At 42.4% G+C, this 23,591-nt stretch overlaps 1 protein-coding gene and 1 long non-coding RNA gene across 5 annotated transcripts in view; one reads left to right on the top strand and one right to left on the bottom strand.

Annotated features, from left to right (window-relative positions):
• The window catches only part of LOC139575443 (protein shisa-6-like), a 69,761-nt gene that overhangs the window by 28,756 nt on the left and 17,414 nt on the right, over positions 1-23,591 (bottom strand). For 3 of the 4 annotated variants that reach the window (XM_071400412.1, XM_071400406.1, XM_071400421.1), the window contains exons 4-5: positions 22,858-22,950; positions 21,975-22,046 (exon numbers count right to left, since the gene is read on the bottom strand). In XM_071400412.1, the coding sequence (XP_071256513.1) occupies positions 21,975-22,046; positions 22,858-22,950 (165 nt within the window). The remainder of the gene's footprint in view (positions 1-21,974; positions 22,047-22,857; positions 22,951-23,591) is intronic. The other variant, XM_071400430.1, reaches the window with a different exon arrangement.
• LOC139575462 (uncharacterized) lies at positions 282-7,563 on the top strand. The gene is made up of 2 exons (XR_011674950.1): positions 282-651; positions 6,577-7,563. It is a non-coding gene; the product is annotated as an uncharacterized lncRNA (long non-coding RNA).

Genomic DNA, 23,591 nt, shown 5'->3' with positions numbered 1-23,591 from the left:
AACACTGTATGGACCAAATACTGTAACTTGGAATGGATACCCCCTTTATATGTTAAGTTTCCATCCAATACGTTGTGCATAGGATATAACAAATGATATTTGTCTTAAGATAGGAATGGGATTTTAGGAGTCATAAGGGATAACTTCTAATCATATCCTTTGCAGAGTAACTAGCCACACCCCGAGTGAGGTCAGAAAAGCGTGTCAGTGTGATGGAACCGCCCTTTTCGACCAGAGTGCTTAAAAGGACTGGCCAAGAATGATCATATCAGACCAGAACGACGTGAGACCGTGGTTCACACATTTTAAATGGTTAGAATTGAACCTCAACACGAGGGGAAGAAGAAACTCACTAGACTAGACCAGGACACCGCCAGTCTGCAGCTGCGCATGTAAAGTGGTTTGGAACTTTGACTATCTACCCGAGTAAGAGGAGAAGAAAACTCCCCTCTCAGACAATCACTGGTACGGCTAAGTAGCTGTTCTTAGGAAACAGCTCATTGGAGACCAGACAACTAAGAAGAAAAACATTTTGACCTCTGGTGGACAATCAGAGCATGCACAAGTGGCCCACAGGAAAGGCTCACCAAACCAACATTCTTCCGAAGGAGGGCTCGTTCCGACAGAGAAATGGCGAACGGTTTTCAACACGTAAATACATTCATTACTTCTTATTCCAAATGGCTGGTGGTTCGTGTGCAAGGTGTATGATTAATGTGTGGACAGTCCTAGAATGTATCCACGATAAATGTCCCTTTTTCTCACTTTTTTACCCACCCCCTCTCCATATATGTAACAAGCCATCATATCTTGTCAGTACACTAGGGACCTTTGTCTCATGGAAGTGTGTATGTGTATACTGTGTTATTTTTTAGTTTGCTAGTAAATAAATATTGAAACTAATTTGTGTAGTACTCAAGGCTGGGGTTTTTGCGTATCCAAGAAGGTTGTGACCATTCAGAATTATGAGACTGATATGAGGTAATGATTAATAAATGACTGTTATCCATATATAACTTATATATCTTCTGGAGTTTAATTCGGGAGATGGTAACTCGTTTAACAATTTATTCCATGGTGCCCCAAATCCTAATGAGTTAATTGTTACCTGATTAATTTAATCAGGTAACAATTAAACATATTTAGTGGATTAAATGAATAACAGTCTCATAATTCTCCTATGGGAAGAACCCTTCCAGGTTCTAGATAGCTGTTATATTATTGCTCCTCTCACCATGTATCCTTGCATTAAAGTCCTTTACACTTAGCTGAATTAGTGGATGTAAATATATACTTTGTGAAATCATGCTCTATTGGTTGCAAGTTTAGACACTTTTTTGCCTGATAGAGCCTTTTGTCACTTCTAAACTCTAAACCACAACCATCCACCTTAAGGCAGAGTCTTTCAGTGCTGCTGCTGTGTGACTGGTGCAATTTGACCTCAATGTAGGTTTCAGGGTAGTTATCTAATGTGGGGCAGCAGAGATTGCATTGTATCCATGGGGCCTGCCAGAGACTGCATTTCTGGGAGCCTTTGGAGGCACACAAACTTCTTAAAGCAATGCACTTGTGATGGCCTACTCGCCGCACTGCATACATCGGCAGTCTGTTTCAAGCCTCCATCCATCCCCTCTGTGTCGGGTGGGCAGACAATATATTTTCCACTAAAATGTAACAGCCCCCTACAAATATGTATCAGTGTGTCCAGAAGCAGGCTGTACTGTAATTGAATTCTTGAGTCCACTGATAAAATTCTATTATATCCCCAAAATGGTGAGCGTGTGTTCAGGCAGTGTTCTTAACCTTCTGGTCCCCTGTGTAATCATTGATTTACTGGTTGAAAGTCTATTCCTACAACAATAATGTGGCTCTTTGAAAGATTATCATTGAAAGAATATTAATGATTGAAAAATGTTTAACACTACAGATTATAACATTACTTTTTCCCAAAAAATGTTATCCCGCACAAGAGCCAAATGAAAAAGCTGCAAGCTGTCACCCAAGTCAACTGAAGCAGTAATCCAGCCATGTCCGTAGACATCTTGGTGTGGAAAGAAACTGACCTGGGATGCATTGCCTCTGGGCTCTGTTGTTCCTTTGTCATGGGCTAATGTTTACGTGGACACACACATGCCTCCTCAGGGTGAATACTAGTCCTACCCCTCAGATCACAAGTTCAATTAATTTCACAGTTGGCGGCACCCACAGTCCTTTTGCCCAGCCTGTTGTCTGGGGCTGGAAAAAGATGGAAGAATATGATGTGCCTCGAGCTGCAGTCTCTCCCCCCATGAAGACTCAACTCGCCCAGGGACAGATCTGGTCTGATAGAACCGCTGTGCTGCCTGCCTGCTTCCCTGCCTGCCTGCCTGCCTGCCTGCCTGCCTGCCTGCCTGCCTGCCTGCCTGTACTCGCCTGCCTGCATGACTGCCTGGCTGCCTGCCTGGCGGCCTGCGCTCGCCTGCCTGCCTGCTTGCCTGTCTGCCACATATTACAAGTGTCCAGACACAGAAAAAACATGTCCAGACACCTGAAATGATAAGGATACAAGTGGAGATGAGAGTCTCCAGACACCTGAAATGATAAGGATACAAGAGGAGATGACAGTGTCCAGACACCTGAAATGATAAGGATACAAGAGGAGATGAGAGTATCAAGACACCTGAAATGATAAGGATACAAGAGTAGATGAGAGTATCAAGACACCTGAAATGATAAGGATACAAGAGGATATGAGAGTGTCCAGACACCTGAAATGATAAGGATACAAGAGTAGATGAGAGTATCAAGACACCTGAAATGATAAGGATACAAGAGGAGATGAGAGTGTCCAGACTCCTGAAATGATAAGAATACAAGAGTAGATGAGAGTATCAAGACACCTGAAATGATAAGAATACAAGAGTAGATGAGAGTGTCCAGACTCCTGAAATGATAAGGATACAAGAGGAGATGAGAGTGCTAAATGCATCATTACTGCTCCATAAAGGCAAATTACTTATTTTCCTTTCCTATAAAAACATCTTAGATGTTATTTAGTCATGTTTCTGTATTTTACTCTATATTATTGAACCATATCACACCAACATTATTTTTGCCAGGGACAGATCTGGTCTGATAGAACCGCTGTGCTGCCTGCCTACTTCCCTGCCCGCCCGCCTGGCTGACTGTCTGCCATTGTCAACAACTTGGCTATACTTTTTTTATGTTGTAACCAGCTTGGCTATATAAAAAATAAAGATTCTCAAGATTTTGGTGTTAGAAAATGCCATTACTGATGGGCGGTGTCGACAGTTCATGAGAACGTGCACCACAATGATTTGTTTAAAGACAAATAGCTGCTATTATAAGATATGGCCTTCAAAGCCACTGTTCTCCATGGCCAGATTAATGGGACCAGCCTCTTGCCGATATCACACTGCAACATGATGAACGGGAAATTAGCATAAAAGACTCCTTGCATTCTCTTAATGAGCTTTAATAAAAAGTGGCCACACAGCATGAGGAAATGGTCCTGATTGATGTCTCACATTATTGGGGATTGCACCCCTCAGAACTCCAAAACCATTGTCTTCTGCCTGGTTCTCTTGCCCTCTCTCCCTATCTCTATCCCTCTCCATCTCTCTCTACTTCTCTCTCATTCTCTCTGTCAGTACTGCCTGCTACTGAAGCCTGGTTCCTTCTTTTCCAGGACAACAGCCAAGGGACAGTGATAACAGGCCTGTCATACCGGCCCACTCTCGGCTCTCACACCTCTATTTTATTCAATAGCACAGTTCTAAAGTCAACCCGCGTTTTCCTTCATGCCACAAATATTAGATTTTTCATATCCCTAAGCAACAACTCCCTTCATCAGGGTGTCTTCAATGTGAACAACACAGAGCTGTGTTTCTGAATGGGTTATGGATTTATTTAGGATGTCAATACTATGTTCGTGTTACAGGTCTGAGAGAGAGTTAACACGCTGTGCTTCCCTGAATGAGTGAACACTACAGGATACAGTACAGGATATAGAGGATATACACTGAGTGTACAAAACATCAGGAACTCCTGCTCTTTCCATGACATAGACTGACCAGATGAATCCAGGTGAAAGCTATGATCCCTTATTGATGTCACTTTTTAAATCTCGTTCAATCAGTGTAGATGAGGAGGAGGAGACAGGTTAAATAAGGATTTTTAAGCCTCAAGACAATTGAGACATGGATTGTGTATGTGTGCCATTCAGAGGGTGAATGGGCAAGACAAAATATTTAAGGAGACAGGTTAAATAAGGATTTTTAAGCCTCAAGACAATTGAGACATGGATTGTGTATGTGTGCCATTCAGAGGGTGAATGGGCAAGACAAAATATTTAAGTGCCTTGAACAGGGTATTGTAGTAGGTGCCCGGCGCACCGGTTTGAGTGTGCCACGAACTGCAACTCTGCTGGGTTTTTCACGCTCAACAGTTTCTCATGTGTTTCAAGAATGCTCCACCACCCAAAGGACATCCAGCCAACTTGACACAACTGTAGGAAGTATTAGAGTCAACATGGGCCAGCATCCATGTGGAATGCTTTCGACACATTCCATGCCCGACGAATTGAGGCTGTTCTGAGAGCAAAAGGGGGTGCAAATCAATATTAGAAAGGTGTTCCCAATGTTTTGTGCACTCAGTATATATATATATATATACAGGATATATGTGAGGGAAAATGTACTGCTCTAGTGTATGGACCTGTCCTTCTTCCTCTTGTCACTCTAAATCTACTCTGAGGCGTTGTCTAATGAAGCAGCCAGCGGAGAGTGTATGATGACTATGGATCAGCCGCAATTGTGATTTTGGGACGCCATTCCACCGAGCTGCAATTACCAGCCATTTGTGGCTGGAATGAGAGCTTGTCGCTAACAGCTCAATGTTCCACCACCATTATGCCGAAAAGCTAGAGGATTTGATGTGCATAACAAAACACACATCTCATTGCTCGTTCTCCACCCTACTGGGCACTGATTTGCACTCACTGCAGTTTCCTCTCTCTCTGATGAGCTGATTGTGGATATTCCTGTGTGTTTGTGTGTGTGTGTGTGTGTATGTGCGTGTGTGTTTGCATGCACCTGTGTCTCTATTTATGAGTAAATATATTCTGAAAAATGTAGACACTCCATTGGCTTTCCACATTAGCTAAGACATTGTACACATCACAGCCAACAAACCCCCAAATACACAGCCTGGCCTGGGCTTCTTGCTGTGTTTTGGCATTTGGGTGTCAGATGGTTTGTATCTCTCAGCCATTTGCTCCATTTGTTTCAGCTTTGGTCCAGCTTTGAATGAGCTATCCCTTCAACGTAATGGCAGAACCTCCCTTTACAGAACAACAGCCTTTCTTCAATAGCAGCACTGAGTGTCTGGGCCACATACAGCACAGTACTGTAGCTGTCCTGCTATGCATGCTAGATCTGCTCTCCCTGGTATTAGTATTCAGACAGGTGTGGTATGGTCACTGCTGCTCTTCTGGTGTCAGCTAGCTTGTTGGCGTCATGCTGACAGAAGCAATTCCATGTCCACCACTGCCCTGTGCTGCTCTCTCCTCATAATAGATATTGACAGGTGGAGTGCAGATAACACTAATCTCCATCCTAACACAATTGGATATGTCATAGAGGGCTTTTTCATCATTATAGCATTCAATTCACAACTTTGTCGGCCCGCTAATAGCATTTCATGCTAGCATACGCCGTGCCCTGTAGCTGAATGGCTGTGTAATTGTCACCCTTCCTCTCTTCTCTGGTTCCTCGTGCTCCAGCCCGGTAGGTAATAAGCCCTGCCAGTGGTCTTATACTTCATCTTTACTTCAACCCCCAACCTGAAGGCTGCGTGGTCTCCTCATCTCTCGCTAGTGTCCGACTGTTTCCCTGTTTACATAAAAAATGCTGTTTTATACCTTGCCATCAAAATGCACAGTTGATGAATAATGCATGTCTCTTATTAATGAGCTCATGGAGCATGCAACCCTAATGCAGATAGAGACAGCAATATATCCCTGCCCTGATAAAAGGCTGTGTATCTATATACAATATATAGATGTAAATTAATCCTTCAAATAACCCGCCTGATATTGTCTTTAATATGGTGTGATGTTTCCAACTGTATGAGCAAACTAATTAAATATAAAGCTATGCTGGGAAGACAGGGGGAATGTTTTACATTTTAGCAGATGCTCTTATCCAGAGTGACTTACAGGAGCAATTAGGGTTAAGTGCCTTGCTCAAGGGCACATCGACAGATTGTTCACCTACTCGTCTCGGGGATTTGACCCAGCGACCTTTCAGTTACTGGCCCAACGCACAGTGTCTCCCGACCCCTCCTGTCTCAGCCTCCAGTATTTATGCTGCAGTAGTTTATGTGTCAGGGGCTAGGATCAGTCTGTTATATCTGGAGTATTTCTCCTGTCTTATCTGGTGTCCTGTGTGAATTTAAGTATGCTGTCTCTGATTCTCTCTCTTTTTCTTTCTTTCTTTCTTTCTTTCTTTCTTTCATTCTTTCTTTCTTTCTTTCTTTCTTTCTTTCTTTCTTTCTTTCTTTCTTTCTCTCTCGGAGGACCTGAGCCCTAGGACCATGCCTCAGGACTACCTGGCCTGATGACTCCTGGCTGTCCCCAGTCCACCTGGCCGTACTGCTGCTACAGTTTCAACTGTTCTGCCTGCGGCTATGGAACCCTCACCTCTTCACCGGATGTGCTACCTGTCCCAGACCTGCTGTTTTCAACTCTCTAGAGACAGCAGGAGCGGTAGAGATACTCTGAATGATTGGCTATGAAAAGCCAACTGACATTTACTCCTGAGGTGCTGACCTGTTGCACCCTCGACAACCACTGTGATTATTATTATTTGACCCTGCTGGTCATCCCTGCTGGTCATCATTTGTACATCTTGGCCATGTTCTGTTATAATCTCCACCCGGCATAGCCAGAAGAGGACTGGCCACCCCTCATAGCCTGGTTCCTCTCTAGGTTTCTTCCTAGGTTCTGGCCTTTCTAGGGAGTTTTTCCTAGCCACCGTGCTTCTACACCTGCATTGCTTGCTGTTTGGGGTTTTAGGCTGGGTTTCTGTACAGCACTTTGACATATCAGCTGATGTAAGAAGGGCTTTATAATTACATTTGATTTTGATTTATTTTGACTTACCCACTAGGCTACCTTCCGCCCCTTCAGGAGCTCATAACATTAAGTCACACAGAGATAATCACAACGTTATAGCGTACAGTGCCCTTGCTTTTCAACATAGTAAGAGATACAGACAGTTATGAATGGAATGCTATGTAAAGGATAGAATGAATAGGAGTCTCTTAAACCTGAGGAGAACTATAATAAGACATACTAGCCTCCCAAGGACTTTTACCTGCATCACACTTAACGTGTGCTTTAATGTGTGAGATCACAAATACTAATTCCCTACAATAGGCTATACAATTATGTTTGTATTGCTGTGCAAGTTGGTGTGTCATTTTCACAAAGCACATTCATACAACATGATACAAATGTGAAAATCATTTAACTGAATAGTAAACACTGTCGTACACACTGAATCCTAACTCAAGCTCAACAGGCACATTGGAATTCAAGGAGGCTCTGCGATTCTATTCTGAAGTGGTACGTCCTCAAGAATAAATGCACCAACTCCTGATATGGAGATGGGAGAAAGATAATTATATTTCCAATTTGACATAAAGACACGTTGGGATAAGTAAGCAATGAATGAATGCATATCTAGGTGTTTCCATGCCAATTCATAATGCAGAGTACCATCAAAACTCAGATGGCATCAATATGCATATTGCTCTTGCACGCGCACACACACCATACATGCTGATCCATCTCCGGCACTTCAAATGTGATTTCACTGGACAAACACACACAACAGCAGTGCATAATGCATGAAATGACCATGGATCACTAGAGGTGATGTGAGGGTATCATTGTGTTTATCAGTAAGATAAAGAAATAAGAACTTGTTCTTAACTGACTTGCCTAGTTAAATAAACGTAAAATAAAACAAATAAAATAAATAATAAAAATCAGAAGGCTAGCGGTTAGAGAGCTGAGTCCCAGCCCACAGCCACCCAGGCCACTGTTAAAGGCATGTGGGACTAAGGGAGCATGAGACTCATGAAGCCAACCTAATCACTTCCTTTAGCCTGCTTCTTTAATAGACAGGATATAAGGATTATAATCAATTCATATTGTGCATTTGGCTGTTCCAGATTCCTACAGCACAGAGCAGAGGCTGTACACTGCTCAGAGACATGCTCATCAGGAGAGAGAAGGAAAACACAGCTTGTGCCAATGTGGCTCTTGCTGAGAACAGAAAGGAACAAGGTCAGTGAGAGCAGTGTCGCTCGATAGCCTTTATGAGTTTGTGAACTATTCACAAGGATCTTTTATACATCTGAATTCATCTATGATTTACCTTCACCCTGCTGCATTGATTGACTGATTGATTTTGGATTACGATCAAAAAGAATGTCAGATTATCTAAAATACCAGTTGCAAACAATTTGTCCACATTTCCATATCTAACGCAACATTTGGCACGCTATGACACAAACTGTTATGTCACAACAGACATGACCTTAACAAGAAGCACTTTAGATGTCTTGCAAGAGCTCCAACTCTGAATAGTGCCCTGGTTCTTAAAATAAAAATGGATTGCGCCTCTTTCCAAAGACAGGCAACAAAGAGAATATTCTCCCATCAACTATATCACCATGAATAAATCCTTTAGAATTTTTTCCTGTATTTTTTTAGACAGAAAACTCACAATAATGGGGAGAGAGTCGTATGCGTGTGAAGGTAGAGAGTTCTGTGCCTCCGTCACAATGGCCCACTATTATTGGATTACAGTCCGTCTTGGTGCTCAGGCCTGTCCATTAGGATCTAGCTGGCAGGGCCATGCGTGGCATGCCTCTCCTCCTCCCCTGGCTGTCACACAGCCGAAGGGCACAGTGAAGTGGTCACAGTAGACTGGTCAGGAGGGGTGATGGACGGCTGGGCAGCTCACGCTACTGGGAGGTCCCTCAGGGGTTAAGCTTTTAACACCCTCCCAATCTGGCGTGAACAGTAGAGGTCACAGCTAAGACACTCTGCCCAGCCATTTCCTTTTCCACTTGTCTTGGAACTGCAACATTTCACTACAGGGCGTGGTACCCCTTTACTCCTCTGCACTGGGTCTTTGACTGTCCCTCGTAGTGATATAGTGGGGCGGCAGGTAGCCTAGTGGTTAGAGAGTTGGGCCAGTAACTGAAAGGTTGCTAGATTGAATCCCTGAGCTGCCAAGGTAAAACTCTGTCGTTCTGCCCCACTGTTCCTAGGCAGTCATTGTAAATAAGAATTGGTTCTTAACTCACTTTCCTAGTTAAATACAAATATACTGTATACAGTTTCCTCTTCAGCACCTACCTCCTCTTACACCCCTCCTTTCTGGGATATCACTTAGCTGAAATGTCTGCCTTTAGACCTGAGACATGGAGAGATCTCCATAATGGGTCAGGTGACACCTGCTTGGTGTACTTGACATCCCCTACCAATGTGGAGCCTCAGGGATTAGAGAAAAAGGGAGGGATGTGGGAGGGCTGCAGCACTGTCCCTATGAGACAAGGTCACCTTAAATGGATTGGGATGAGGAGAAACCAATTCCCCCTGGGACAAAATCAGGGAGCAACTTATGAAAAAATAATTAAGCAGGATGCACATCAGTGGATGTCACAGCCAGAGGGGTGAGGGGGGGGACACAAAAAATCCTTAAGACAAGGGTAATGTTTGTTCACTTGATATCTGAAAGCGTCACAATGGACAAAGGATAATTTTTTTGACCTCAAAAACAGTTCGGTTTTGTGAAAGGAGTTACTTTTGAAGGAAAAAGGCCCGGGGTTCAGAATGACGAAATTACATTTATAACAATATTCTGAAATATTCTACCCACATTAGTCTACTCCCACTGGCAATGCCCTCACATTCTTGTCTTAAGTCAGTTAGGACAAACAGATTAGCATTTATTACATTCGTGACATAACTTAGCTTTGGTAAGATTTTTATTTTCACAACCAATTAGTCATTTGCAAGGTTAATGTCTCATTTGAGGACAAATCATTTCTAACTCTGATTTATGGCTGTTCCACTCCAACATACCTCTAATCTGTCAAACATCTTGGATAGTTGTATTGTAACAATCCGATTCTCTCTCTCAAATTCTCCAACAACGTCGCAATGACCTCCAAACAATGCAGGAAGAAGCCCACCCCTCTTCAGAAACTCCTCCAAGTGGAGATACTTATATCAACTGGCAGATATATCTTCACCAGCTTCAAAAACACCTTTTATCAATTCAGTGTTTGTCATTTAGATGAATGAAGTGGAATCTACTGAAGCATTTCCTGTGTGGCAGCTGCTTGGCCTTTAGCTGTGTCTAATAAATCTGTTGTGGTCCACAGTGGCTAAATGGACACGTCTGCCTGGCCAATCCATCACGGAAGAGTGGAGATGGATAGACATTGCCAATTCAAACCACTCACTGATATCATTTATAAATCACAGTCACTCCACAAGCCTTCCAACAGACACTTCACTAGCCAGCCACAAAAACTATCTACCGTGAGCTATATGAGCTTGTACGTTAGCTTGCAGCCCCATAGTGTCTGTATGAGTAGAGTGTACGCCCCCACAGAGAACTAAAGGATTTTGCTCAATAAAATTTGAGGTCATTCCTATTGTGCTAAGCAGTTGTTTTTCTTGTAACTATCTTGATTGTACACTGCGTTATATCTCCCTATTAGCATATGGATATTCATTAATACATATTGATAGTTCCACATGAATGCATGGGGAAAGGATCCAGAATATCATAATACACACTTGAAAGGAACTTGAAAGGAATTTAGGGACTGAAGAGAGATGCTAGAGATACAGATGGTGTATTGTAGCAGGGTTACAGTATGGTGTATTGTAGCAGGGTTACAGTATGATGTATTGTAGCAGGGTTACAGTTTGGTGTATTGTAGCAGGGTTACAGTATGGTGTATTGTAGCAGGGTTACAGTATGGTGTATTGTAGCAGGGTTACAGTATGGTGTATTGTAGCAGGGTTACAGTATGGTGTATTGTAGCAGGGTTACAGTATGGTGTATTGTAGCAGGGTTACAGTATGGTGTATTGTAGCAGGGTTACAGTATGGTGTATTGTAGCAGGGTTACAGTATGGTGTATTGTAGCAGGGTTACAGTATGGTGTATTGTAGCAGGGTTACAGTTTGGTGTATTGTAGCAGGGTTACAGTATGGTGTATTGTAGCAGGGTTACAGTATGGTGTATTGTAGCAGGGTTACAGTATGGTGTATTGTAGCAGGGTTACAGTATGGTGTATTGTAGCAGGGTTACAGTATGATGTATTGTAGCAGGGTTACAGTATGGTGTATTGTAGCAGGGTTACAGTATGGTGTATTGTAGCAGGGTTACAGTATGGTGTATTGTAGCAGGGTTACAGTATGGTGTATTGTAGCAGGGTTACAGTATGGTGTATTGTAGCAGGGTTACAGTATGGTGTATTGTAGCAGGGTTACAGTATGGTGTATTGTAGCAGGGTTACAGTTTGGTGTATTGTAGCAGGGTTACAGTATGGTGTATTGTAGCAGGGTTACAGTATGGTGTATTGTAGCAGGGTTACAGTATGGTGTATTGTAGCAGGGTTACAGTATGATGTATTGTAGCAGGGTTACAGTATGGTGTATTGTAGCAGGGTTACAGTATGGTGTATTGTAGCAGGGTTACAGTATGGTGTATTGTAGCAGGGTTACAGTATGATGTATTGTAGCAGGGTTACAGTTTGGTGTATTGTAGCAGGGTTACAGTATGGTGTATTGTAGCAGGGTTACAGTATGGTGTATTGTAGCAGGGTTACAGTATGGTGTATTGTAGCAGGGTTACAGTATGGTGTATTGTAGCAGGGTTACAGTATGATGTATTGTAGCAGGGTTACAGTATGGTGTATTGTAGCAGGGTTACAGTATGGTGTATTGTAGCAGGGTTACAGTATGGTGTATTGTAGCAGGGTTACAGTATGGTGTATTGTAGCAGGGTTACAGTATGATGTATTGTAGCAGGGTTACAGTATGGTGTATTGTAGCAGGGTTACAGTATGGTGTATTGTAGCAGGGTTACAGTATGGTGTATTGTAGCAGGGTTACAGTATGGTGTATTGTAGCAGGGTTACAGTACGGTGTATTGTAGCAGGGTTACAGTATGATGTATTGTAGCAGGGTTACAGTATGGTGTATTGTAGCAGGGTTACAATATGGTGTATTGTAGCAGGGTTACAGTATGGTGTATTGTAGCAGGGTTACAGTATGGTGTATTGTAGCAGGGTTACAGTATGGTGTATTGTAGCAGGGTTACAGTATGATGTATTGTAGCAGGGTTACAGTTTGGTGTATTGTAGCAGGGTTACAGTATGGTGTATTGTAGCAGGGTTACAGTATGATGTATTGTAGCAGGGTTACAGTATGGTGTATTGTAGCAGGGTTACAGTATGGTGTATTGTAGCAGGGTTACAGTATGGTGTATTGTAGCAGGGTTACAGTATGGTGTATTGTAGCAGGGTTACAGTACGGTGTATTGTAGCAGGGTTACAGTATGATGTATTGTAGCAGGGTTACAGTATGCTGTATTGTAGCAGGGTTACAATATGGTGTATTGTAGCAGGGTTACAGTATGGTGTATTGTAGCAGGGTTACAGTATGGTGTATTGTAGCAGGGTTACAGTATGGTGTATTGTAGCAGGGTTACAGTATGATGTATTGTAGCAGGGTTACAGTTTGGTGTATTGTAGCAGGGTTACAGTATGGTGTATTGTAGCAGGGTTACAGTATGGTGTATTGTAGCAGGGTTACAGTATGATGTATTGTAGCAGGGTTACAGTTTGGTGTATTGTAGCAGGGTTACAGTATGGCGTATTGTAGCAGGGTTACAGTATGGTGTATTGTAGCAGGGTTACAGTATGGTGTATTGTAGCAGGGTTACAGTTTGGTGTATTGTAGCAGGGTTACAGTATGGTGTATTGTAGCAGGGTTACAGTATGGTGTATTGTAGCAGGGTTACAGTATAGTGTATTGTAGCAGGGTTACAGTATGGTGTATTGTAGCAGGGTTACAGTATGGTGTATTGTAGCAGGGTTACAGTATAGTGTATTGTAGCAGGGTTACAGTATGATGTATTGTAGCAGGGTTACAGTATGGCGTATTGTAGCAGGGTTACAGTATGGTGTATTGTAGCAGGGTTACAGTATGATGTATTGTAGCAGGGTTACAGTATGGTGTATTGTAGCAAGGTTACAGTATGGTGTATTGTAGCAGGGTTACAGTATGGTGTATTGTAGCAGAGTTACAGTATGGTGTATTGTAGCAGGGTTACAGTATGATGTATTGTAGCAGGGTTACAGTATGATGTATTGTTATCAGGGTTACAGTACGGTGTATTGTAGCAGGGTTACAGTATGGTGTATTGTAGCAGGGTTACAGTATGGTGTATTGTAGCAGGGTTACAGTTTGGTGTATTGTAGCAGGGTTACAGTATGATGTATTGTAGCAGGGTTACAGTATGGTGTATTGTAGCAGGGTTACAGTTTGGTGTATTGTAGCAGGGTTACAGTTTGGTGTATTGTAGCAGGGTTACAGTATGATGTATTGTAGCAGGGTTACAGTATGGTGTATTGTAGCAGGGTTACAGTATGGTGTATTGTAGCAGGGTTACAGTATGGTGTATTGTAGCAGGGTTACAGTATGGTGTATTGTAGCAAGGTTACAGTATGGTGTATTGTAGCAGGGTTACAGTATGGTGTATTGTAGCAGGGTTACAGTATGATGTATTGTAGCAGGGTTACAGTTTGGTGTATTGTAGCAGGGTTACAGTATGGTGTATTGTAGCAGGGTTACAGTATGGTGTATTGTAGCAGGGTTACAGTATGATGTATTGTAGCAGGGTTACAGTTTGGTGTATTGTAGCAGGGTTACAGTATGGCGTATTGTAGCAGGGTTACAGTATGGTGTATTGTAGCAGGGTTACAGTATGGTGTATTGTAGCAGGGTTACAGTTTGGTGTATTGTAGCAGGGTTACAGTATGATGTATTGTAGCAGGGTTACAGTATGGTGTATTGTAGCAGGGTTACAGTATGGTGTATTGTAGCAGGGTTACAGTATGGTGTATTGTAGCAGGGTTACAGTTTGGTGTATTGTAGCAGGGTTACAGTATGGTGTATTGTAGCAGGGTTACAGTTTGGTGTATTGTAGCAGGGTTACAGTATGGTGTATTGTAGCAGGGTTACAGTATGGTGTATTGTAGCAGGGTTACAGTATGGTGTATTGTAGCAGGGTTACAGTATGATGTATTGTAGCAGGGTTACAGTATGGTGTATTGTAGCAGGGTTACAGTTTGGTGTATTGTAGCAGGGTTACAGTTTGGTGTATTGTAGCAGGGTTACAGTATGGTGTATTGTAGCAGGGTTACAGTATGGTGTATTGTAGCAGGGTTACAGTATGGTGTATTGTAGCAGGGTTACAGTATGGTGTATTGTAGCAGGGTTACAGTATGGTGTATTGTAGCAGGGTTACAGTATGGTGTATTGTAGCAGGGTTACAGTATAGTGTATTGTAGCAGGGTTACAGTATGATGTATTGTAGCAGGGTTACAGTATGGCGTATTGTAGCAGGGTTACAGTATGGTGTATTGTAGCAGGGTTACAGTATGGTGTATTGTAGCAGGGTTACAGTATAGTGTATTGTAGCAGGGTTACAGTATGATGTATTGTAGCAGGGTTACAGTATAGTGTATTGTAGCAGGGTTACAGTATGATGTATTGTAGCAGGGTTACAGTATAGTGTATTGTAGCAGGGTTCCAGTATGGTGTATTGTAGCAGGGTTACAGTATGGTGTATTGTAGCAGGGTTACAGTATAGTGTATTGTAGCAGGGTTACAGTATGATGTATTGTAGCAGGGTTACAGTATGGCGTATTGTAGCAGGGTTACAGTATGGTGTATTGTAGCAGGGTTACAGTATGATGTATTGTAGCAGGGTTACAGTATGGTGTATTGTAGCAAGGTTACAGTATGGTGTATTGTAGCAGGGTTACAGTATGGTGTATTGTAGCAGAGTTACAGTATGGTGTATTGTAGCAGGGTTACAGTATGATGTATTGTAGCAGGGTTACAGTATGATGTATTGTTATCAGGGTTACAGTACGGTGTATTGTAGCAGGGTTACAGTATGGTGTATTGTAGCAGGGTTACAGTATGGTGTATTGTAGCAGGGTTACAGTTTGGTGTATTGTAGCAGGGTTACAGTATGATGTATTGTAGCAGGGTTACAGTATGGTGTATTGTAGCAGGGTTACAGTTTGGTGTATTGTAGCAGGGTTACAGTATGGTGTATTGTAGCAGGGTTACAGTATGGTGTATTGTAGCAGGGTTACAGTATGATGTATTGTAGCAGGGTTACAGTTTGGTGTATTGTAGCAGGGTTACAGTATGGCGTATTGTAGCAGGGTTACAGTATGGTGTATTGTAGCAGGGTTACAGTATGGTGTATTGTAGCAGGGTTACAGTTTGGTGTATTGTAGCAGGGTTACAGTATGATGTATTGTAGCAGGGTTACAGTATGGTGTATTGTAGCAGGGTTACAGTATGGTGTATTGTAGCAGGGTTACAGTACGGTGTATTGTAGCAGGGTTACAGTTTGGTGTATTGTAGCAGGGTTACAGTATGGTGTATTGTAGCAGGGTTACAGTTTGGTGTATTGTAGCAGGGTTACAGTATGGTGTATTGTAGCAGGGTTACAGTATGGTGTATTGTAGCAGGGTTACAGTATGGTGTATTGTAGCAGGGTTACAGTATGATGTATTGTAGCAGGGTTACAGTATGGTGTATTGTAGCAGGGTTACAGTTTGGTGTATTGTATCAGGGTTACAGTTTGGTGTATTGTAGCAGGGTTACAGTATGGTGTATTGTAGCAGGGTTACAGTATGGTGTATTGTAGCAGGGTTACAGTATGGTGTATTGTAGCAGGGTTACAGTATGGTGTATTGTAGCAGGGTTACAGTATGGTGTATTGTAGCAGGGTTACAGTATGGTGTATTGTAGCAGGGTTACAGTATAGTGTATTGTAGCAGGGTTACAGTATGATGTATTGTAGCAGGGTTACAGTATGGCGTATTGTAGCAGGGTTACAGTATGGTGTATTGTAGCAGGGTTACAGTATGGTGTATTGTAGCAGGGTTACAGTATAGTGTATTGTAGCAGGGTTACAGTATGATGTATTGTAGCAGGGTTACAGTATAGTGTATTGTAGCAGGGTTACAGTATGATGTATTGTAGCAGGGTTACAGTATAGTGTATTGTAGCAGGGTTACAGTATGGTGTATTGTAGCAGGGTTACAGTATGGTGTATTGTAGCAGGGTTACAGTATAGTGTATTGTAGCAGGGTTACAGTATGATGTATTGTAGCAGGGTTACAGTATGGCGTATTGTAGCAGGGTTACAGTATGGTGTATTGTAGCAGGGTTACAGTATGATGTATTGTAGCAGGGTTACAGTATGGTGTATTGTAGCAAGGTTACAGTATGGTGTATTGTAGCAGGGTTACAGTATGGTGTATTGTAGCAGAGTTACAGTATGGTGTATTGTAGCAGGGTTACAGTATGATGTATTGTAGCAGGGTTACAGTATGATGTATTGTTATCAGGGTTACAGTATGGTGTATTGTAGCAGGGTTACAGTATGGTGTATTGTAGCAGGGTTACAGTATGGTGTATTGTAGCAGGGTTACAGTATGGTGTATTGTAGCAGGGTTACAGTATGATGTATTGTAGCAGGGTTACAGTATGGTGTATTGTAGCAGGGTTACAGTATGGTGTATTGTAGCAGGGTTACAGTATGGTGTATTGTAGCAGGGTTACAGTATGGCGTATTGTAGCAGGGTTACAGTATGGTGTATTGTAGCAGGGTTACAGTATGGTGTATTGTAGCAGGGTTACAGTATGGTGTATTGTAGCAGGGTTACAGTATGGTGTATTGTAGCAGGGTTACAGTATGGTGTATTGTAGCAGGGTTACAGTATGGCGTATTGTAGCAGGGTTACAGTATGGTGTATTGTAGCAGGGTTACAGTATGGTGTATTGTAGCAGGGTTACAGTATGGTGTATTGTAGCAGGGTTACAGTATGGTGTATTGTAGCAGGGTTACAGTATGGTGTATTGTAGCAGGGTTTCAGTATGATGTATTGTAGCAGGGTTACAGTATGGTGTATTGTAGCAGGGTTACAGTGTGGTGTATTGTAGCAGGGTTACAGTGTGGTGTATTGTAGCAGGGTTACAGTATGATGTATTGTAGCAGGGTTACAGTATGGTGTATTGTAGCAGGGTTACAGTATGGTGTATTGTAGCAGGGTTACAGTATGGTGTATTGTAGCAGGGTTACAGTATGCTGTATTGTAGCAGGGTTACAGTATGGTGTATTGTAGCAGGGTTACAGTATGGTGTATTGTAGCAGGGTTACAGTATGGTGTATTGTAGCAGGGTTACAGTATGGTGTATTGTAGCAGGGTTACAGTATGGTGTATTGTAGCAGGGTTACAGTATGGTGTATTGTAGCAGGGTTACAGTATGATCTTTTGTAGCAGGGTTGCAGTATGGTGTATTGTAGCAGGGTTACAGTATGGTGTATTGTAGCAGGGTTACAGTATGGTGTATTGTAGCAGGGTTACAGTATGATCTTTTGTAGCAGGGTTGCAGTATGGTGTATTGTAGCAGGGTTACAGTATGGTGTATTGTAGCAGGGTTACAGTATGGTGTATTGTAGCAGGGTTACAGTATGGTGTATTGTAGCAGGGTTACAGTGTGGTGTATTGTAGCAGGGTTACAGTATGGTGTATTGTAGCAGGGTTACAGTATGATGTATTGTAGCAGGGTTACAGTATGGTGTATTGTAGCAGGGTTACAGTATGGTGTATTGTAGCAGGGTTACAGTATGGTGTATTGTAGCAGGGTTACAGTATGGTGTATTGTAGCAGGGTTACAGTATGGTGTATTGTAGCAGGGTTACAGTATGGTGTATTGTAGCAGGGTTACAGTATGGTGTATTGTAGCAGGGTTACAGTGTGGTGTATTGTAGCAGGGTTACAGTATGGTGTATTGTGGCAGGGTTACAGTATGGTGTATTGTAGCAGGGTTACAGTATGACGTATTGTAGCAGGGTGTCACGTTCCTGACCTGTTTTCTGTTTTTTTTGTATGTGTGTGATGGTCAGGGCGTGAGTTTTGGGTGGGCATTCTATGTTGTGTGTTTCTATGTTGGTTTAGGGTTGCCTGGTATGGCTCTTAATTAGAGGCAGGTGTTTTGCGTTCCTCTAATTAAGAGTCATATTTAGGTAGGTTGTTTCACTGTGTTCGTTGTGGGTGGTTGTTACCTGTCTCTGTGTTTGTGTTCTGCACCAGATAGGTCTGTATCGGTTTTGCACGTTTGTTATTTTGTAAGTTGTTTGTAGTGTTCACTTGTTCTTATAATTAAACATGTTGAGCACTGGCTACGCTGCATTTTGGTCCTCTCCTTCACCCCAGGAAGAAAACCTTTACACAGGGTTACAGTATGGTGTATTGTAGCAGGGTTACAGTATGGTGTATTGTAGCAGGGTTACAGTATGACGTATTGTAGCAGGGTTACAGTATGACGTATTGTAGCAGGGTTACAGTATGGTGTATTGTAGCAGGGTTATAATGATGTGGTGGGGACACGTAACATGTCTGTCAAGTTAAGCTTTATTGTCACATGTACAAGTACAGTTAAATGCTTTTCAATTGAAATTGTATTTAAAAAACAAATATATACAGTGGCTTGCGAAAGTATTCACCCCCCTTGACATGTTTCCTATTTTGTTACCTTACAACCTGGAATTAAAATTTATTTTGGGGGGTGGTTGTAGCATTTGATTTACACAACATGCCTACCACTTTGAAGATGAAAATTGTAAAACAAACATGAAATAAGACAAACTGAAAACTTGAGCATACATAACTATTCACCCCCCCAAAGTCAATACTTTGTAGAGCCACCTTTTGCAGCATTTACAGCTGCAAGTCTCTTGGGGTATGTCTCTATAAGCTTGGCACATCTAGCCACTGGGATTTTTGCCCATTCTTCAAGCCAAAACTGCTCCAGTTCCTTCAAGTTGGATGGGTTCCTCTTGTGTACAGCAATCTTTAAGTCATACCACAGATTCTCAATTGGATTGAGGTCTTGGCTTTGACTAGGCCATTCCAAGACTTTTAATGTTTCCCCTTAAACCACTCGAGTGTTGCTTTAGGGTCATTGTCCTGCTGGAAGGTGAACCTGTGTCCAGTCTCAAATCCCTGGAAGACTGAAACAGGTTTCCCTCAAGAATTTCCCTGTATTTAGCGCCATCCATCGTTCCTTCAATTCTGACCAGTTTCCCAGTCCCTGCCAATGAAAAACATCCCCACGGTATGATGCTGCCACCACCATGCTTCACTGGATGGTGTTCTCGGGGTGATGAGAGGTGTTGGGTTTGCACCAGACATAGCGTTTTTCTTGATTTTTTTTCTTGATGGCCAAAAAGCTCAATTTTAGTCTCATCTGACCAGAGTACCTTCATCCATATGTTTGGGGAGTCTCCCACATGCCTTTTGGCGAACACCAAATGTTCTTTCTTATTTTTTTCTTTAATGGCTTTTTTCTGGCCACTCTTCCATAAAGCCCAGCTCTGTGCAGTGTACGGCTTAAAGTGGACAGATACTCCAATTTCCGCTGTGGAGCTTTGCTGCTCCTTCAGGGTTATCTTTGTTCTCTTTGTTGCCTCTCTGATTAATGCCCTCCTTGCCTGTTCTGTGAGTTTTGGTGGGTGGCCCTCTCTTGGCAGGTTTGTTGTGGCGCCGTGTTCTTTAAAAAATGTTATAATGGATTTAATGGTGCTCTTTGGGATGTTCAAAGTTTCTGATATTTTTTTATAACCCAGCCCTGATCTGTACTTCTCCACAACTTTGTTTCTGACCTGTTTGGAGAGCTCCTTGGTCTTCGTAGTGCCGCTTGCTTGGTGGTGCCCATTGCTTAGCAGTGTTACAGACTCTGTGGCCTTTCAGAACAGGTGTATATATACTGCGATCATGTGACAGATCATTTGACACTTAGATTGCACACAGGTGGACTTTATTTAACAAATCATGTGACTTCTGAAGGTAATTGGTTGCGCCAGATCTTATTTAGGGGCTTCATAGCATATGGGGTGAATACATATGCACACACCACTTCTCTGTTCTTAATTTATTTTTCATTTTTAAACAAGTTATTTTTTAAATTTCACTTCACCAATATGGACTATTTTGTTTATGTCCATTACATGAAATCCAAATAAAAATCTATTAAAATTACAGGTTGTAATGCAACAAAATAGGAAAAACACCAAGGGGTGTGAATACTTTTGCAAGGCACTGTATATATTGTCATGACCTGGCTAGATCATAAATGAACAATTGTTCAGACAGAGAATTGAGTTTACAAATTCCCAATTTATTAACCAAACTCAACACTGGCTACTGTTTGGCCGTAGCCCACGCCAAATAAGGATACCCATATTAATCAACCGTGACCGTCTCTTGTTAAGACCAGACGTCAGAGAGAGAACAATGGCTAAGCGTGGTCTTAAACTGGTGATGCTCCACCCCCCACACCCCCCACCCGCCGCTCCACCAACCATCAGGATGCCGGGCACCAGAACATTCCAGGCATTCCCGTGGTTGGCAGATAGCAGTTTGACTGGCATGTCGGACCCCGTGAACACTGGGTACTGGTAAGTACAACACAACCAACGAACAGCATAACACATAATACACAGCTGTCTGTGCAGGTCGCTACAATATATATAAATATAATAAAGAAAACACGAGAAATAAGAAATAAGAGAGTAAGCTGTATACTGGGTCAGTGCCAATACTGGCTGTCAAACTGGTGATAGTAACAGGAGGTACAGGGAGCAGACAGAGAGCCTGTTGACAGCCAGCTGTTTGAGGTGGAAAAGCCCTCGGCTTTGTAATGACAGTTACTGTAACACCAGGCAGCAGTGATGTGGCCTAACAGGAAGGCAGAGGATTGCTGTTCAAACCCCAATTAGCCTACCTAATTTTCACATACATTCTTTGTATAAAGATATAAACATATTGAACAACTATATAGATTTGCAAGGAAATATTTGAATTTGAATTAGAAGCAAATGTAAAACAGTACTTGTTTTTGTCACTTGGTAAAATACCACTTACCTTGCAGACACCTAAAATTTACAAGATGTGGTTATAAAATTGCAGACACAATAACACCATCAGAATGTGTCTCGTCACACACACACACACACACACACACACACACACACACACACACACACACACACACACACACACACACACACACACACACACACACACACACACACACACACACACACACACACACACACACACACACACACACACACACACACACACAGTTAATCATGACATAGCAACCATTTTAATGCTTGTCACCCTCCTTGTCTATCCTAATCATCTACAGAACCCATGACTGCTTCATACTTTGGAGAACAGACCAGCACAGACATTGAAGCCTGCTTTCCACTCCTCCTTGTGGAGTTGTTTGTCTATGTTCAGCATTAGGTACACCAGACAGCCATGCTTTCTGAAAGCTGTACTGGGCTGGTTAATGATAGTGGCAGGGCGTCTGCTCTGATGCCCTGCATTATGAGGAGCTGGTGCGATTAGCCGCCAAACCCACTCTATGGGCACAGGGTCTAGGTGTGTGAAGTGTGTGAGAGTGGTCTTATCTGGCGGGAGCAGAAAGCAGGTGTGTGGCTGTTTTCCGGCAGGAAGCAGGGGTCTCCATAGTGAGAATGAGTTACATACTGTAGGAGATATTAGGAACGTCCAGATCTCCCTGCCAGGACAGCTGCCCTAAATCGTCTACAGAGTGCTGCGCTGCAAAGACAGAGAACAGCCATTTGTTTACTACTTAGCTTTATGCACCAACTCTAGCTATTACCATCTTATACTACCAGATTAAGAACATTTAGTTTTCTATGTTGCAATTCAGTCTATTTATATTTCGACTGATAAATTCAATAGGTGTATATCATAATGTAGTTTTCTTGGCATTTGACAGGAAGTCACTTATGTACAACTATCATCAATGATTTTAAGCCTCCTTAGTGAGCGGAGACGAGACTCTGTCAGCTCAACTGACTCCATTGTTCTCGTACAGTAGACAGTTCTGTACACAGTGATCTGGCACGAAGAAGAGTTGGAGGATGTGACAAGTACAGCATGCAGTGCTGATAATGCTGAGTGTTATTTCATCCACACATGGCCATTGTGTAAATGCCTATATGAGTCAGTCAAGGGGAAAAACATAACAAAAAGGAGAGAGTACTTTTCAAATCTGAACAAAGCAGTAACTCATTGAGGCATTTCTCTTTTCAATTAGCTTTGAGAAATGCCGTTATTGTTCTGCCAAAAGCTTCAGTCCCATTTCCCAAGGTGACTGCCAGCTGAGAAGTGAGCAAGGAAAATAATTGGATGGGCTATTGCACTGTTTCCCCCTGATCTACTCAAACAGTGGTTCAAAAAATGGAAAAAGACTTTTTGGACAAAGAGTGGAGGAAATGTGTGGAGGTGAGAGGCAAGGTGAAAATGAGAGTGAGATTTGTTTTAGAAGTTTGTACCACAACGCTGTCTTTACTCTTGAAGAGTAATTGTCATCAGACCAACATACAATGGAGATGGACAATACCTTTTAGGTGCGGTCGTCCCAGTGTCACGAATCCAGAGGAGATGAAGTTATGATCAAGTTGGCCTTGGCGGAAGTTCTCTTTCCCGTAGTGCCCTGTGTGAGAAATGCAGAGTTAAGATAGCATGAGATGACCAACACCATTTATCTGACCGAGACAATTCACTAAGCATATTCGTTGCTGATTTTCGTTCCAACCCTCACATATGAAATCACAAACAATTGTGTACACATATCAGAGTCTGGGACACTCTTAATCAGAGGTGTGGACTCGAGTCACATGACTTGGACTCGTGTCAGACTCGAGTCACAAATATGATGACTTGCAACTCGACTTTGACTTTAACACCAATGACTCGTGACTTGACTTGGACTTGAGCCCTTTGACTCGAACTGACTTGATACCCTCCCCAAGCCCGAATATGAAAAATTATGCTATTAAAAAAGTGTGCAGCGCATCAACTCTTCACTTAACTGATTATTGAATCGGACGGCAGCCAATCAAATTGTGCCAGCTGAGAAAAAGTTGCGCGTGGCAGTGCAGAGGAATGTCGGCGAGTGAATTCAGATGGAGCCCTTGGAAAGATGATACCCCAAATTATTATTTTCGGATATGAAGACTACGCTGTAGTCAACAAAAAAACGGATTGCAACTTGCAAAACATGCGGGAAGAAAATTAGACGGAGGCACAACTACTTCCAACTTGGTTCGACATTTGAAGCTGCACAAAGAACGG

This window comes from Salvelinus alpinus, chromosome 1 (genome assembly GCF_045679555.1).
Source record: "Salvelinus alpinus chromosome 1, SLU_Salpinus.1, whole genome shotgun sequence".
In the NCBI taxonomy this organism is placed as follows: Eukaryota; Metazoa; Chordata; class Actinopteri; order Salmoniformes; family Salmonidae; genus Salvelinus; species Salvelinus alpinus.
The sequence above is the reverse complement of the archived record's forward strand: the minus strand, read 5'-3'. Positions and strand labels throughout refer to the sequence as shown.